Genomic DNA, 19,183 nt, shown 5'->3' on the forward strand with positions numbered 1-19,183 from the left:
ATGAATTCACATTTTGGAGAACTCTCCTACCAGGAGCTAGTGATGGCAATTTGTTTAACCATTATCATAGCAGCTGCTCGCAAGGGGTCTTCGCTGGACCCCAGGAGCGTCAGCATCACCTGAGACCCAATCAGAAATGAAAATTCTCAAGTTCCCCTTCAGACCTTATGAATCGGAAACTCTAGAGGGGCCTCAGCAATCTGTATTTCTACAAAGCCCTCCAGGTCTAAGGTTTGAGAAGCACTGAGCTAGGAAAAGTGCCCCTAAGACAGTCTCTTCTCTCAGACCAGCATTTGAGATATTCCTGCCTTCTTGCGCAGTTTATAAATGCTCAGGAGTGGTAGGCCCAGTACGGTGTCTTACCTGAACTTTCTCTTTCTTTCTTTCTGCATATTCAGAGCCTTTTAATTTCCATTTTCTTGCTAAGCCTTGTGTTTCTGGCTCCTGATGCTGCATTGAGTGCATGTTCCATTGGGTGAAAGACTCTCTTTTGAGCAAGGATTTTCAGTCTGAAGGGTTCTGCACACTTGGATGCTACGGGCCTCACTTCTATCCTTGCTTCTTGCTATGGAATTCAAGAAATCTGCCTCCCATGGAGTTTTCCCCTCTCCCCATATTTCTTTCAGCTGGAGAATCAACCTCAGCGGATTCCTGAACTAAGCTGCTGCTAATGGTTCTGAAGCTGGTGCCCCTGGGGGCCTAGTGAAAAACAATTCCTCTGTCATCTTCTCCTCAAGATAGTGCTCAAGAATTTAATGTTCTAGCAGTTAAATAGTTTTTTTTTCTTTCTTCTGAATGAATTACCACTATTCTGAATTAACCACCATCTGTTCTGAATGAATTATGAATGAATTACCACTTTAGTGCAGTGGTGCTCAACCTTGGCCACTTATTTGGTCATCTTGGAGCTTAAAAAGTACTATGATCAAGCCACTCACACATCTCCGTCTGTGAAATCAGAATCTCTGGGGATGAAATCTAGCTTGGGTGTTTGACTTTCCTCACCTATTCTTTCAATGTAGCTCAATTGCTATTTTTTTCCCATATGCTTGCTAATTTGGTTCCTTCACTTCTCTAGTCCTGTGTTATTTCTTCTTGGCTTTCTGATCCAGACTTTTCTTTTCTAACACTGTTCTCTGTATTTTGTCTTGTGTCTTCTTCCATGGTGACAGATATAAAATCAGTAAGTTATGATTCTGCCAAAAGTAACACTGTTCAAAAAAATCTTGGAAACCCTCATATTTCTAAGTTGGATGATACTACTCTGGAAACTGTTCCCATGTCAGACTAATCTAACTCAGGGTTGGACTGAGCCTATTATTGCCCTCCCTATTTCAACTTTAGTATGCTTAATTTTCACTGGGTCTCCCCTAATTCTACAAATTTCTCATTTTTGTTCTCTTAGGGAAAGTTCTAGTGGAGCCTGCCTTGAGTATTCTAAGGACATAGAGGCCTACCTTGTATTTATTAAGGTATACACACATAGGTATTGAAATAATTCAAGAATTGCTGCTTTAGCACTTACTTGGTGCTTGGTGATTTTGTCTTTGCCAGGTTGCACAATTATGGGCTTGTGATGTCAACATAGCCCAATACAAACTACAGACAAGATATAAAGGATAATCAAAATGACATTGTGGCATTCTCTCTACTAATGTTCAATGTGGGCTTTAAAGAGATAACTGGCATGTATGCATACTCCATTCTTTCACATATATAATAAAAAACACTTAAAAATATATACAGAAAATGTTGAGGTTATATCAAGTCTTTTACCAGTATGTTTTCTTGGAGTTCTGATATCAAAACTGATTAAAAATATAAATAAGAAAGAGCTCAAATCCACAACATTTAGGATAAATATTCTCCAACTATAACTACAGTGAAACTATAACATATCTAAGGAGAGAATAGCAATTTGGAGAGGATCAGTAAATTTTGGTAGAACAGAAAAAAAGGAAGGTCACAGATGCAAATATTGGCCAGACCAATTACCCACTTTTTAAAGTTCTCCCCTTACAGGGTGATTTCTGTCAATGTTAATGGCTGCAAAAACTCATGATAGACAACAAATCTATCCCTTGGAAAACAGCCCTCCCTTTGCCATGTAACATTTTAGAGTTGGTTCACCTTGAGTCCTTTGTTCTGTCATAAACAATCTTTTGACTATAATTCAACTTCCCAAATGGGACAAAATACAGAGAATGTATTGAGGATTCAGGTTGGCATTTTGGTTTAATAGAGTCTTTTGAACTTAAGATAATTCTGTCCCTAAAAGATAAAATGGATTTCTAAATTAGTGAAACTTCACAAGAATTTACTACTGATATTGGACAGTGAAAAAAAATTAATGTAATGATTATTCCTTTCACAAGCAATTGGCACTCAGCTGGTCCTCTCTGGGACAGTCTCTGTAAACATACTTTTTTTCCTATTCAGAATGTCTATAGTGAGTTTCTGTAGTATAATAATATACATCACTATCATCATCATCATAAAAGAATAGTCATTTTATGCAGAGAAGTTCTACAGATTATAAAGCATGGTTAATCATACTTTGTGCCTTAGAAAAGCTGTTAGAAAGCCAATTTGCCATGTGTTGGGAGGGGAAAGATTGAAACTTGAAAAGAAAACTTACTAAATTACTTAAAGCAAAAGCTGGAGTTTGGAAGTTTCCAAGTATCTTATTTCCAGTCCAATTTCTTTGTTTTCAATTACTGTGACTGACTCCTCCCCAACTCTCCCTCCAGCCCCAGTCCGCCTCTCCCACTCTCATGAGATTACTGATTTCAGCCTATGCTAAATTGTCCTTCTGGCATCCTTACTTGGGGAACAGGGGCAGCAAGGGGAAAGGGAACATAATCTGACTTTGTAATTAGATAATATTTCTAAATCCTTTGCCAAAGTTTTCTACCAATATTATTTGGAGGCATTCAATTAGAACTAGCTGATACATTTTATGAGAAATAAGATATTGGATACCTATTAAGTTTCTGGAGCCTAAGGGGATAACGGTAAATGGAATCCTGGATAAACTTGTATAAAACTAAAGTAGAAAATATTTCTGGCAACTAGCAATGGAATAATTCCATTTCTGACAACTAGTAAAGGAAATGAGAAAATAAACACAGGAACAAGGGAAAAAAATGCTGAGGTCCCAGAGGATACCTAGACAAGAGAGGGGATGTTTGAATGAAGCCTTTAAATCATCAACTCTTGTTTCTTTTGTATTGAAATGTTCACTTAAACATTGCATTAACAAAGAGGCATTAACTTTCAGAGTCATGAATAGAGCAACCATGTGCTATGATAAATCAGTGAAAAACACCAGGAAGAAAGCATTTGCATGTTCTAAACGTATTAATATCCTAGTGTTGTGGATTGAATTGTGTTCTCCAAAAAAGATATGCTCAAGTTATAATGCCCGGGTCCCTGAATGTAACCCCTTTGGAAACAGGATCTTTGAAGATGTTATTAGCTAAAATGAGGCCAAACTGGATTAGGTGGGTCTTTAATACAATATTACCTATGTCCTTATAAGCAGAAGAAATATGTACACAGTCATTAAGAGAGACACATACAGAGAGAGATGGTCAGGTAACTGAGACCGAAATTGAGTTATGTTGCCTTGTATGGGTACAAAGAGGAGTAAGTGCAACAATTTTTTTTTTTTTTTTTTTTTTTTAAGAATCTACCACAAATACAATGGTAGATAAACCCAGAAGGAGTACCCAATGCAGTGAGGGCCCACCAAGCATATTTATCTAAGTCTGAGAAGTTTTCCTGATGAAGTGACTCTTAAACTGGATATAAAGGATGAGTAAATAGTTAATTAGTAAAGATGGTGAGAGAAAGGAGCATCAGGCAGGGCTAGTGCATGCCAATGTCCTACAGAAGAAGGAGCATTGAGAGTTTAAGTGACTAACAATGGCCAGAGAAGCTTAACCAGACAGCAAGAGAAAATTTGGTATGAGACAGAAGAAAGAGACACTAGAAGGGCCAAACCATGTAGCACCCTGTAACTGAAAGAGTTTTGAATTTATTCTAATATTAATAGCAAACATTTCTATGGCACTATGTGTTTGACATGAATCAAAGTGTTTTATATGGATCAGCAATTTAATACTAATTCAGCTGTACTATTTATATCATGATTTTATAAACAGAGACAGAGATTCAGGGAGGTAAAGTAACTTGCTCAACATTTCACAGAATTAAGATTCAAATTCATTGGTCTGAATCCTTCCTTTTAGTCAATATGTTCTAGTGCTTCTGCAGGGCCTTTGCTCTTATGATTCCCAAGAACAATGGAAAGTCATTGAAGGTTCTTAAGGGGTTGACATGATCAGATTTGGATTTTCAAAATTCATTTCAGCTCAAAGAAGAGTATGTATTGTACTAGAACCCAACTTCGTGAAAGTAGACCATTGCTGTATTCCAGGCAAGAGATGATAGTAACTTAGATTATGGTGATGGTGGCAAATAGGGAGGAAAAAAATACTGTTACTGATGGATGTTTAGAAAATAACATTGACAGGTAAAATAGACAGTTGATCATAACTTAAGCATAATGCTTGGCATAGATATTCAGGTTGGTTGGTTATATAAATACTGGCAAACTTTTTATCCATTTACAAATTAATTCATTTGTTCGCTGACTCATTCATTCATGAAAATAGGAATCAAATCTGAGCAAATGGAATTCTTTCATAGCATTCTTTCCATCACACAAATATTACCTTTTCATTGAATTTGGAAACTTAGTTATAGATCAAGTGTTGAAGGCTATTTTACATAAAAAATTAGGACATGGCAAGTTTATTAATTCAAACACAGTGTTTAATAGCAGCAAATGTTTCATGACCATCATAATCATGATCACTGGCAAGAGGGTTAGCAAGTTCAGGAAATCTATACTGAAGAAACTCAGTGGCAAACAAGGTAATCAGGAAGAAATGTGCCTGCTGTTTCTGAACACACTATTTTTTTTTTTAAATAGTTTTACTCTGAAATTAAGCCAAATACATTAAGTAGGGTTAATAGGGATATGGTTATGTAGATAGTTTTGATGTGCTTTTTCTAAGGGACAAATGGATTTGATCAAAATTATTTTTAACCAAAAGTTATGATCACTTAAAATGGTGCTTCTTTGTATAATTCTGCTGATTATTGTGGAATGAAAGTCTCAAATCTCCTGTGATGTTATTAATAACAATCTAAATATTGCTGATAAAAGACTCAGTACATGTAATCTGGTGCAAGAAATGTAAGCGAATTATTTTCTTTTGAGAGTCCTTATTTCTCCAGGGACAAAGTGTCTGAGACAATTCAGAGTCATTTCAGCCCCCTTTACCCTGGGGATTATTGAGGGTCTGGGTTGATTACATGGCAGAAAGGCTGTGCAGTGTGGGGAGGCTGAGGCAGGCCTGAGACACCTTTCCCTGGCATTGTCATAGCTCCAAGCTAACATTTGCAGAGACCTCACCCCACCCAGATCACTACTTGTGGACTGTGCATTTACCGTCTCATGTCAGAAATCACCTACAGTTCTAAAGCCAGGTAACAAGAGACGGAAATAGATGACTTACTACAAACCAATCAAAGAGGTCCTTGAGAGTACTATATTGCATTAAAGCCTAAGATCAAAATCATATGTAAAAATGACCCTTTGAATTGCGTTTTTAGCCTTAGGGAAATATAATGAACAGATTAAGAGTAGATTTAGTAGGAAGTGAGTTTGAATAAAATAAAGAGTAAAAAAAGGGAAAGACATGGAAGAAAATTCTGAAGGCATTAAAGAATATTTATATAAGAGGCTTAATTACATTTGCACTTGTACAGCTTGAAAAAAAGGGGCAGGAATGTTTTCCGGCCATTTGTGTTTATGCCCACATTTAAACTTCTGCATAAAAAAAGGCATGAAAATCTGCCACAGGTAGAGCCAGGTGGTCACGTTTTTCTGGCCTCATTCTTTTGCATACATTGCCTCACACCTTCATATCTCAGTACAAAAATTGTTAGAAGAAGTAAGACAGAAGCTTAAATCACGTCCATTTTAATAGTGAAAGTACTTGAGTCTGCAATGCAAAAGGCTCTCCAGGCACAGTACCTTGAGGCTCCAGTTGTGCAGTTTTGCTGAACTGAAGAGGTACTCCTTTCCTCTGGTTTTAAAAGTTGTGCACTATTCACATTTATATTAGCAAATGAGCATGAACAAAACAGTTTCTGATAAACATAAAAGCTGTTTTTACTCATTATATTGAGTGACAAGGGAGGTCTTACAGCCTCACATCGTAACAGTGGAAAAACAAAAACTCTCTAAAAAGCTAAAGATTCAACGCATCGTGTCTGGAATGTGTTTCTCTCTTTAGGCTGCCTCCATTCCATGAAACATCTGTCTCAATTTCCGCTCCTCCTGGAGCCTCCTTTTGGTCTTTCCACAAATCCATTCCTTCTTAATTTGCCTCACTCTGACCCCACAGATGGAAACCATATGTTTCTCTGTTTGTGCCCACTCTTTTCTCAGAAGGTTTTCTCCAACTTTATAATATCATCATATATGGTTTCCTAATGCACCAAATACAGTATCATCTGCTTTGGGTTTGATTTCAAGGCTTTAAAAGGGACATTAACACTCACTGCTGCTTCTCAGCAAAATTTCTAAGGTTGAACATTGAGCTGTGAATTAGGTATGTGTTGGACAAGCAAATTAGTTTTTTATTATACTTCAATAAGTTCTTGTTGAGTGCATATTGCTCTACAACCTAGAGGTACAAAGATAAAACTTACCATCTAGAGGGTATGACTAGCAGGAACCAACACAATATAGTGCAGGAAGGGTTGAAATAAAGAAATGCAAAGTGTTACAAAAGCACAGAGGAAGACATAATTAAAAAATATAAATAGGCAAAAATTTTTTCCTGTTTCTTGAGAAAGACCATTTTCATCTATGAAGCAATTTATCCAAATCTGTCAAAAGTGACATTAAATGATAGTTGTATCTTTAAAATTCTATGGTTATCTAAAATACCCAGAAAATATCTGGCCTAAGCATGTACCTATTTTATATATGATGTAACGATTTACACATCATTTTGGCATTAAGTAACTTAAAAAGCAGTTTTTTGTTTCGTTGCTTTTTTAGTGAAAGCAGGTAAAGAAGCGTGGGAGGAAGCAAGAGGCCTTATCTGTGTGATCAAGGGAGAATTTGGGAATTTGGGGGGTACCCTGAGGACACTGGGTCCCAGAGAGTGTGCCCTGGATGTGGCTACCCCAATTGTTCTTGGCAGATTTCTTGCCCAAGCTTACAGGATCGTCAGGGAAGCAGACATTTATTTACCAAGTAACACAAAAGAATAGTTACTGAGACAGGGAAGGGAGCTGAAAGTGAGGGGTTGCCCTAAATGCAAACAATATTCTTAGAAGCAACAGCATTACTAAAAATATGCAAATAAGAAGAGACAAAACAAAGTGCAATCTAAAATATAATCTCTGAAAAAAAACTTTTGAGTACTTTGACAATTTTATAAATGTCTCCAATTGTCCAAGCTCTTAAAAATGTCACTTTTTAAATACCAATTATTGTTGGGAATAATTCTCATTCAAATTAATATTGAAAATATATGAGCAATGGCATGCTATAAATGAAATAATATAGTTATTTTTCCATATATTTTAGTTTGGTAGAAAAGGTACCTTTCAGTAAAATACCATTAAAGGCATAGAACTTAGTCAAGAACAAATTATTTGAATGTAGAAAGTCTAGGATCAAAAGGACTGGACAATTTATACACTAATTTCTTATTAGTTATTATTGTCAAGAATAGAATTAGGGCTGGAGGGTGAAGGGGACTTTTATAGTTCAGTCTGCACGTTTCTGAATTAATTTGATACTTTTACAACAAAGATGCATTGTTGTAATGCTATGTATTTAGAAAAAAAATTCTAATAAATTAGACATGTAAGAACGTTGCAGAAGAAGCATTGGAAAAGATTACTAAGGTTTGAGAAGAAAAAATTAACTGAAAACAACAATGCAGTAATGAGAACCACATGTGCCTTCCCGGGCAAGCAGAACCGGAGTCACGGTGTTTAACTTCAGAACATGAGCGACCTCTTGTGGCAAATACGGATACATCTTACATTTGTGCACTACTCAGGATGAAACTCGGCTTCTTTCTCAGATTGAAATAGCCACGGTGATGCCTTCGGGGAGCAAAGAGCTCCTCACCCCGCCGCCACTGCCCGAGGAGGCCGAGGAGGAGGAGTCCACCCCCAGGCTGATTGACGGCTCTTCCCCGCAGGAGCCGGAATTCACTGGCATTCTGAGCTCGCACACCAGCGAAGGTGGGCTACATCAAAGTTGAATTGGTCTGCTTGGTCATCCCTCTAAATTGTCAACCTCAACTCCACAGGGAACCGGCATGATCCAAGGAAAAAGTTTCAGAATAGGCAAGGTCTGAAGCTAGGCGGCCCGTGGATTTGTTTCTCAAATTTAAAGCAACTGTAATAATCCAGCTTTGGCTTAATTGAAAGGATCGAATAACCAAAGATCTGTGATGGAAACAGTAATAGTACTCAAAACCTTTGTGGTGAATTTCCTCCCTAGGACAAAGGATAGTCTATTAGCAAGACAGTCTGTGCCTCTGGGATAGGCTAAAGCACTTCAGAGTATGATGATGATGATGATATTTTACATTGATAGGGCACATTATCTCTGTGGGCCATAATGCCTAGCCCTTGCCATTATCTCATTTGACTATTGTAACCTCCCTGCCAGGGTGTTGGTATTTACTCTTTTCATTTTCAGCGAGGAAACCGTAGCTCAAAGAGGTTAGTAACTTGCTAGAAATCTAATAGCTATTAGTTGCACAGAGTGGATTTGAAGTCAGCTCCCTCTGACTCTCATTTGTGTACTTAATGGAAAAACAAGTCCCAGGAAACAGCAGACAGAGGAAAAGAGAGAAAGGAATTCCATAAACTTCAGAGTCCATTTTAAATAGCCTGAAGGCACATCTAAGAGCCTTTAGGAATCCTTGCTCTAACTGTGATTCTATGATTTGTCTTAATTGTTTTCAGAATGTGTCAGTGTCAGCCTTGAGGTAATGAAGTGAACTCACATCAGAATATTTTTACACGTGTAGGGAATGGTGTAGTGAGGGAATGTGGAAAAATATGTAGGGTTCCCACTGTAATGGTTTGGTTAGTAGTGAGTGTCTCTATATTTCAAGCACTGGAGATACAAAATGGATTTAAAATGTCCACTGTTCTCCAGGATCTTTCTGTCTTCTACAGAGACAGACATGTGAACAAACACAGAGGCGAGAATGTCTTACAAGTATTGTAAGAAATGTGTCTATAGCACATACTGGGAGAAGAAAAGGGGTAGGGGGGAAGCAAGATGATATAAGACTAAGAGCAAGGGCTCAGGGTCAAAACTGAGAGTCTCAGAGACACAGCAGCCAAATACCTGTTCTGCCTGTGGCTGGAGGAACGGCCTAGAGAAAGACATTTGATCTTTTTGAGCCTTAGTGTCCTAATCTTAAAAATGGGATAATACATACTAGAAGTTACCTCATAGAATTTTTATGAGAGTTAAGTGAATGAGTGTAGTGCCTGGTTCACAGAAAGCATAAGAAATATTACTTATTATCAATATTGTACTAAAAATAGAAGAATTCATCCATTTTTAATAGTTCACCAATAAGTAATATAAAAGGTTGCCTTTTATCAAATACCGATTATTTACCAGCCACTTAGCTAAAGTGTCTTATGTACATTAACTCCTTGAATGGTCACAAGAACACCATGTACTGGGTACTGTTTTCCCCATTTTTTAGACAGGAAAACTGAAATTCCAACATGCTATCAAATTTTTCCTAGATCACAGAAATGGTACTTTAGTGGTGCTGGGATTCAAACAGAGAGAGAAAACTAAATCCTAGATTGGTGTCTTTAATGAATATATCATACACTTTCCATATACTGCGGAGTACTAGAATACGCTACACATAAAACCAGGAAGATGCACACACAAAATGAGAAGGGAGTGTAAATAACCAGTGGAAAGACCCCAAAATAAGAAAATTAAATACTCCTAGAAACTTGTTTACTTTTAAGGAATTTCAGATCCTTCGAAAATAGACCGATTTGGCATCAGTACCTGTGCTTGAGGTCTTTCATCTGAGCCAAAACAACAGAGAAGCATAATGCTCAATGAAATATTTTAAAAACATTTTAAATGTTTTGGAATACTGTTAAAATTTTAGTCAAAATTATAGCTCAATAATGTCAGTTTTGAAATGATATAAACAAATCTAAGACTTTTTACATTTTTACCTCTAAAATAGTCTGAGGATAAAAAATAAAGTTAAAACTTGAATTCACATTTTAATTTCCAGAGAAACTACCTCCAGAAAATTTTAAATTTTAAATGAAATTTAAGTCTTATGAATTCATCAACATTAAGTAGTTTGGCATTATTTTGTAAATTAAAAATCAAATAATCATATTTTTACTATTAACATACATTTTTTAAAATATTCCAAAGCCATATAATGTAAGCTCGAGTTGTGATTGTACAAACTAGAATTAAATTGGAGCTGGTGTGATTTTATAAAAATTGCTCTTAGCAATTTTTGTTAAAGTTGCAAGGCCATGAATATAAAAGAATCAAAGGCCTTTTAAAAAGTTTATAAGTGGGAAATGTTAATCTACAATGACCAGAAAGAAATTAGCAAATATTCAATATCTTACAGCCATCCCTTAAAGAACGTTTCCCAGATTTCCATCCCTAAAATGGTTTTCATTCTTGACGTTGCTTTTGTAAATGATTCTCAATATGACTTTATGAGGTACATGATTAGTTCTGGATCACATCCACACATGAACCCTCAACTAAGGAAACCAAATATCTGGATTTGCCCAGGACTGAGGGGGTTTCCCAGAAGGCAGGATTTACAGTGCTGAAACTCAGAAAAGTCCCAAGTAACAAGGACAAATTGTTCACTGAGCAATCCCAAGACAGTTCTTCCATAGCTATCCCCTTCTAGTCTTTGTCATGCCAATTTTATCTTCTCCATCCTTCTCACATCCAACATAACCTTCCCCATTTCCTCTCCCTACCCCTCAGGCTCATCAGATAGCCTGACCTCCTACTTCACAAAGAAAATGCAGCCTCCCAATCAACAGCTCCCTCATCTTCCTGTTTCCAGATACGTGCTCCCTACATCAGCGTCCGTCCTCCTTATCACCCTCTCTTATTACAAGAGATTACAAGAGGAACTGTCTGTCCTCATATGTAACGTGAATCTTTCCCAGTGTGCTTTGTGTCCCCACTTCCTACTGCTCTCTCAGGATCCTTTGTATATTCATCCTCTCCTTCCCCTTTGGATCTTTTCATTAATTCTAAGAATGCTCAAATTTCCTGCATTTTAATTATCTCCTATCATCATACACAGCACAGAATTTCTTCTCATTGTAAGCATCTCGTTCCCCTTTCTTCACAGCCAAACTCCTTAACAGTATTTATATTTGCTGCAACTATTTCTGCACTTTCATTTTCCTACTTAATTTACAATAATCTGGCTTCCAGCCCCATCACTCCACCGTTCTTGCTGTCCAAGAGGCATTTTTTCAGTCCTTAACTTACCTGATACCTCAGTAGCATTAGGCTGTTGATTAGTCCCTCATTTTTAACACCTTCTCTCCCCTTAGCCTCCTTAATATTGCCCTTTCCTGGTTTTCCTCCTTCCCTCTGCTCATTGCTTCTCTATCTCCATTGGAAGCTCACTGTCCTCCACATGGCCACTAAACTGAGAGGCAGGAGGGGAATAGGTGTGGTGTGTATGTGTCTGTGTGTGTATGTGTGCAAGTGCAGGTGTGTGTGTGATATATAGAGAAATAACAGATCAATATTTTAAGACATAATCCAGCCTTACAAACATCTTTAGAATCTGTTGCCTTGTCTATCACCATTACCCTGGCCAAGTTTCCATCATTTTTATCTAGACTGCAACTCATTTCCACTCTATTTGTTATCCTTCAGTCTTCCCATCATCAAGCCAGTGATCTCTCAACATGCAAATCTGATCATGTCATGCCCCTGCTCATCCCTAGAACAAGAAACAAAACCTGCAACGCAGCCGATAAAGCCTTTATGTGTTATATCCCACACATTCTAATGCTCTCTGAGCTTTAGCTACATGCATCATCTTTCCGAAGTGAAGGGACTTGGCACATGCTGCTTCCTCTGCCTCATGTACTCTTCCCTTCCCTCTTGCATAGTTAACGCCTTCTCTTCCTGTAGATCCAGCTCAATCATCACTTCCTCAGACAACCCTTCCATAACTCCCAGATTGGGTGACAGTCCCCTATTTTATGCTTATATGGTCCTTCATGACACTTATCACAGACATAATTTTATTTGTGTGTGATTATTTAATTAACATCAATATCGCATAGCAGATTATAAAATAGAACTGTATCTTTGTGCTCACCACTGTTTCACCAGCTAGCCCAGTGCCATTTATATAGACAAGATTTGGTAAATTCTTATTGAGTGAAAGAGTATTAATTAAAATTATTTTTGTGCATCCCTTTCTTGAATCAGATTTTGTTTCAGTGGGGTATTTAAAAATTGAACCAGAAACCTAAAAAAATACTATATGTAAAATTTTAACATTATTTTTTAATGTTTACAAGTTGAAGATAGAATTTCTAATAAGGATAAAATTAACAGCCATACTATGTCCGCTCAATAATTTAAAGCAAAATTTTAAAATCTTACAAAGATACAGTAGTTGTTGGGTCAGCTTTAATTCATATAGTTGGCTTAAATATTCCATTCACAGAAAACTATGAGAAAATATGCAATAAAACAGAATGGTCTATGTGAAATATGTATCTTGTTTACCAAAGATTCCTAGCCACATTCTTTCTTAGAAATTGTTTTTGTTGTTTACTTCTAATTATCTGCCTCTCTTTTAGACTTTCCTACCTGCCTTCTTTGTACTTGTATAAGTACCACCGTATACTGTGATGACCGTGAACTTGATGCGATTCCTCCACTGCCCAAGAACACTGCTTATTTCTATTCTCGCTTTAACAGAATTAAAAAGATCAACAAAAACGACTTTGCAAGCTTAAGTATGGATGACAGCACTAATGTCCTTTTCTTCTTTATAGACTTTAAAAAATGTTTATAGTGTACATGTTGCTACAGAGAATGAAATTGCCAAAATACGGTTCATGAATCAATTATTTTTTTTCCTGTTTAAATCTTTGGGTTGCTTATTAACAGTAAGTAATAACACAAATGATAAAAGTTATTAATATAAACTAAGTATATAGTGGTGATGCTATTTTCAACTTAACTCTATTTTCAACCAAATAGAAACTATAAATAATTATATTTTTATGTGTCTAGAATTTATTGTATTATGGGATTGAGTATAGTAAAAGATATCATGACCACATATTAAATAGGATTTTTTTGAATTAACTTCTATTAAAATGCAATTTCTTTATAATTGGCAAACACAAACCTAAATTCCAACTTTTTAATTTTTGCCAACTTAAAAGAATTTTGGTACTTTCTTCAAAAAGTGTCTTTTTTTTTTTGAAGGTTTTTTAATGCCTGTGTTTTTGACTAATAGAAAATACAATCTACCATCCCTAAGGAAGTTGCTTCAAACAATACAAATCTAGAAAACGTTTATGAATAAAGTCAAGGAAAAACCTGTTATTTCATATATAATGTGCCAATTTCTTTGCTAAATTACACCTTCTTATAATTGAATAAATATGAATATTATATAAAAGAAATAATGAATTTTTTTACAAAGTAATTTGCAAGATAAGTATTTTATTAACTGTCATTGCTAATTAATTAGTAATTATTTTTAATGTATGTGGACAAATTTATATTTATTTTTATGTGAGCAAATCATATTCAGGAGTAGTCAACTATTTCCTTTATTTTTTCTTTTAGATGAATTAAAAAGGATTGATCTGACATCAAATTTAGTATCAGAGATTGATGAAGATGCATTCAGAAAGTTGCCTCAACTTCGAGAGCTTGTCTTGCGTGACAACAAAATAAGGCAGCTCCCAGAATTGCCAAGCACTTTGACATTTATTGATATTAGCAACAATAGACTTGGAAGAAAAGGGATAAAGCAAGAAGCCTTTAAAGTAAGTGTTTAGTGTGGATATGAAATAATGACTTTCATCTCTCTTTTCCATTTGCTATCAGTGAGCATCTTTTTATTTCTATAAGGGAATTCAATTTGATGAGAATTAAATTCTAAAACAAACTTTACAACCCTATTTATCAAACTGTTTTGAGAAATACTGTACCCGGGTAAGTTCTGAGAGTGGCCGAATCCCAAGAGGTATGAGCTGGAATAAGAAGTGGGTGATTACCTGGAGCACTAATTTATAAGGCACAACCAGAAATGGTGTAAGTTGGAGAATTCATATTGACCAAGAAATCAATCTGGCAAAAGTGCTATATGTTATTAAAAGGATAAGCTTCTTGTGCATGATGTGGGTGGTGTCTTGAGGATAGAAAGCTTCTAAACTCCCTTATAAGGAGATGGGTTCAGTTATCTTAGAAATTTTATTTTCTAAATGGAGGAAGCAAGTTTGAACCCAGAGTGGCTTGCTTGGAACAACAGCATAGAGTCTGAGAAGTCACCCATGGGCATCCTTACCCATTCTTATTCTTTTCAAACTGCTCCTCTAAATATACCTCTCTCTTTGTTGAATATATGGATTGTGAATATTTCCTTCTTGAATGTAGTTTTAATTTCTGTCGTCTTAACAGGATCATTTGTAGAACAAAAGCTTTAATGTTAAATAAGTCCAATTTATTATAATACTTTCCCTTTCTGGATCATACATTTAGTGTTAAGTCTAAAGCCTAGCTCTAGATTCTGAATATTTAATCTTATGCCTTTTCTTCTAAAAGTTTTACAGTTTTACATGTTGCATTTAACTCTGCGATCCATTTTGAGTTCATAATTACATAAAGTTGGAGACTTAGATCAAAGTTTATTTTTGTCAATTGCTCCAACACCATTTAATGAAAAGGCTATCTTTCCTCCATTGAATTGCTTTTGCAACTTTGTCAAAAATCAGTTAGGTATATTTGATGTAAGAATCTATTTCTGGGTTCTCTATTCTGTTCCACTGATATGTGTTTATTCCTCCACCAGTATCACACGTTCTTGATTACTATAGCTATGTAATGTCTTGAAGTCAGGAAGATTGATTCTCTCACACTTACTCTTTTACATAATTGTTTTAGCTTTTCTAGTTCCTTTGCCTTTCCATATAATATTGAGAACAAACTTATTTAAATCTACAAAAAAAATCTTGCCGGATTTTGATAGAAATTGCATTAAAATTGTATATCAATTTGGAGAAAACTGGCATCTTTACAATATTGAGTCTTCTATTCCATAATAGATTAAGATTCTGCATTAAATTAGATCTTATTTGATTTCTTTTTCCAGTGTTTAGGAGTTTTCATAATATAAGTCTAACTGTTTTGTTAGATTAACTCTGAAGTATTTCTTTTTTTTTGAACAATTGTATGTGGTAATGTGTGTTTTTATTGTTTTTTTAGTTTAATACAATTTTATTGAAATATATTCACACACCATACAATCATCCGAAGAGTACATTTGTTCATAGTATCATCATATAGTTGTGCACTGATCACCTCAATCAATTTTTGAACATTTTCATTACTCAAAAAAAAAATAAATAAAATAAAAATAAGAATAAAAATAAAAGTAAAAGTAAAAATGAATACCCAAAACATCCCATACCCTTCCTCCCCACCCTCCACCCCCCATTATTCATTTACTTTTTGTCTCCAGTGTTCTACTCTTTTGTCCTTACACTGGGTAAAGGGAGTGTGAGTCATAAGGTTTTCACAATCATACATTCACACCATATAAGCTATATAGTTATATGATCATCTTCAAGAATCAAGAATACTGGTTTGCAGTTCAACAGTTTCAGATATTTCTTTCTAGCTATTCTAATAAACTAAAAACTGAAAAGGACTATCTATATAATTCATAAGAGTTACATTCAGAATGATCTCGTGACTCTATTTGAACTCTTTCAGCCACTGAAACTTTGTTTTGTTTCATTTCTCTTCCCTCTTTTGGTCAAGAAGACTTTCTTGATCCCATGATGCCAGGGCCAGGCTCATCCCCAGGGGTCATGACCCTCACTGCAATAGAGATTTACACCCCTGGTAGTCATGTCCCACGTAGGGGGCAGGGAACTCTGTTACCTCCAGAGTTGGTTTAGAGAGAGAGGCCACATCTGAGCAATGAAAGAGGTTCTCTGGGGGTGACTCTCAGGCACAATTTTAAGTGGGTTTAGCTTCTCTTTTGCAGTAACAAGCTTCATAAGGGAAAGCCCCAAGATCAAGGGCTTGGCCTAATAAACTGGTAGTCCCCAGTGCTTGCAAGAATAACAGGAATTCCCCAGCTGGGGAAGTTTAATGTTTCCACATTTTCCCGCAGACCCACAATGGCGTGTTGCAAATACTTTTTATTCTTTGCCCAGATTACTCCGAGATGTATGAGTGCTTCACACTAACCTGTATGAACCAATCAATCTCATTCCCTATTCAAGGTTCCATGTAATTATGGTGTTTGAGTAAATTGACCATAGAAGTTAAATTATATAGTGTGCTGGAGAAAATATAGATTTTGCACCAAATAAACATCTCTTCCTTTGATCCCACACAGAAGCCAAAGTTTTAAAACAAAGCTAATATCATCCTCTACCCTTTAGTCTGATTTACCCCCATCTCAACCAAGTCCTTTTTGTTCATATCTCTAAAGTGTGATCTCCTTTTCAACCTCTTTAACAGTTGGCTCATGGGGCAATGCCAACACTCACAGCTGCCAAACTCTGGCTCTGACGCCCAAGTGCCAAACAGACACCCGAAGCTCCAGGGACTGACTAGGTCACACACAAAAAGCTCAGCATCTCAGAATTTAGAAATAACTGTTACAACTCATGAATAGACTGCTGTAAGAACTTAAAATCTAGGAACCTTTACAATAAGCCTTCCACTGACAACCCATGCTCCCAGATTCAATTCTCAGAGTTTGCAGATTATTGTTAGTCCATATTAGTGACGCGTTGTAATGTTTGTCTTTTCATTTCTGGCTTATTTCACTCTACTTACTGTCCTCAAAGTCCATTCACATAGGTGCACACTTCACAACTTCTTTGCTTCTTGCTGCCGCTCGGTATGCCATTGTTTGTATACACCACAGTTCACCATTCAGTTTATCAGTCTATGTACCCTTAGGCCACCTCCATCCATTGCAAATTGTGAATACTGCCACTGCAAACACCAGTGTGCAAATGTCTGATCGTGTCCCTGCTCTCAGTTGCTCCTAGTATACAACCAATAACAGGGTTGCAGAACCATATGGCAACCCATACTTAGCTTCCTGTGGAACCACCACACTGCCCTCCAGATGGGCTCCACTATTCTACTTCCCCACCAACAGTGAATAGATACATCCCTCTCTCCACATTTTCTCCAGCACTTGTATACCTCTGTTTATTTTTTAAACAGTTTTATTCACACCCCATAAAACCTATCTTAAGTAAACAATCAATGGTTCCTGGTATAATCACAGTTAAGTATTTACCGCCACAATCTATCTGAAGACATTTCCATTTCTTCCGCAATGAAAGAGGAAGAGGAGGTTAAAAAATGAGGAAAACAAAAGATCGAAGAAAAAAATACAATGAAAATCTCATACAACAACAACACCAAGAATCCTGTATCACTCCCTTATATCCCCCTCTTATAGACCTTTAGCTTTGGCATATTGCCTTTGTTACAATTAATGGAAGCATCTTACAATGTTACTGCTAACTACAGACTCTACTTTGCACTGACTGTATTTTTCCCCATACCGTCCAGTTTTCAGCACCTTGCAATATTGACATTCGTTTGTTCTCCCTCATGTTAAAACATTCTTATATTAGTACACTTAATCACCATCATTGATCACAATAGGTTTCACTAAATTATACCATCCCAGTCCTTATATTCTTTCTTTCTGTTATCATACATGCCTCTACCTACCTTCCTCTTTCACCCATACTCACACTAATCTTTGTTCAGAGGTACTTAAAATATTATCCTTCCATCACACAGTATTGTCCTATGTATTTCTGGATTTATACAATCAATCCTGTTGAACATTCTGTACTCCTTCAGCATCAGATGCCTGATCTATCTCCTGATAACCCGTGTTGTCAACTTTAAAGGTTTGCTCATTAATGTTAGTTCATGTTAGTGAGACCATACAGTATTTGTCCTTTGGTTTCTGGCTAATTTCACTCAGTGTAATGTCTACCATCTATCACTATGTCTTTTGGATCTTATATGTCATATATTATTTTATTTTTGTCTTTTTTCTCTCTCTTTTTCCCCTTACTGATAGTCTTCATTTCTATACTCTTCTCCAAACCTTTCTATCCCATCTTTTCCTATCTGCCTGCAGTGCTCCCTTTAGTATTTCTTGTAGAGCAGGTATCTTGTTCAGAAACTCTCTCAGTGTCTGTTTGTCTGAGAATATTTTAAACACTCCCTCATTTTTGATGGACAGTTTTGCTGGACATAGAATTCTTGGCGGCAGTTCATCTTTTTCAGTATCATAAATATATCACACCACTGCCTTTTCGCCTCCATGGTTTCTACTGAGAAATTCGCACATGGTCTTATTGAAATTGCTTTTCTCTTTCTGCTTTCAGAATTCTGTCTTTGACATTTGATAATTTGGTTATTAAGTGTCCTGGCATTAGTCTATTTGGATCTATTCTGTTTGGGGTACGCTGCACTTCTTGGATCTATAACTTTATGTCTTTCATAAGAGATGGGAAATTTTCAGTGATTATTTCCTCCATTATGGTTTTTGTCCCTCTTCCATTCTCTCCTCCTTCAGGGACACCCATGACATGTATGTTAATGTGCTTCAAGTTGTCATTCTATTCCTTGAGATGCTGTTCATGTTTTTCCATTCTTTCCTTTATCTGTTCATTTGTGTGTAGGATTTCAGATCTGCTGTTGTAGTGTTTTTCATCTCTTCTATTGTGTCTTTCATTCCCATAAGTTCTGCCATTTATT

The 19,183-nt window shown here is 36.3% G+C and overlaps 1 protein-coding gene across 1 annotated transcript in view; it reads left to right on the forward strand.

Annotated features, from left to right (window-relative positions):
* The window catches only part of EPYC (epiphycan), a 49,986-nt gene that overhangs the window by 14,283 nt on the left and 16,520 nt on the right, over positions 1-19,183 (forward strand). Inside the window, exons 3-5 of the mRNA XM_037847704.1 lie at positions 8,184-8,346; positions 12,988-13,146; positions 13,991-14,193. Of these exons, the coding sequence (XP_037703632.1) occupies positions 8,184-8,346; positions 12,988-13,146; positions 13,991-14,193 (525 nt within the window). The remainder of the gene's footprint in view (positions 1-8,183; positions 8,347-12,987; positions 13,147-13,990; positions 14,194-19,183) is intronic.

Source organism: Choloepus didactylus, chromosome 8, assembly GCF_015220235.1.
Source record: "Choloepus didactylus isolate mChoDid1 chromosome 8, mChoDid1.pri, whole genome shotgun sequence".
Classification (NCBI taxonomy): domain Eukaryota; kingdom Metazoa; phylum Chordata; class Mammalia; order Pilosa; family Megalonychidae; genus Choloepus; species Choloepus didactylus.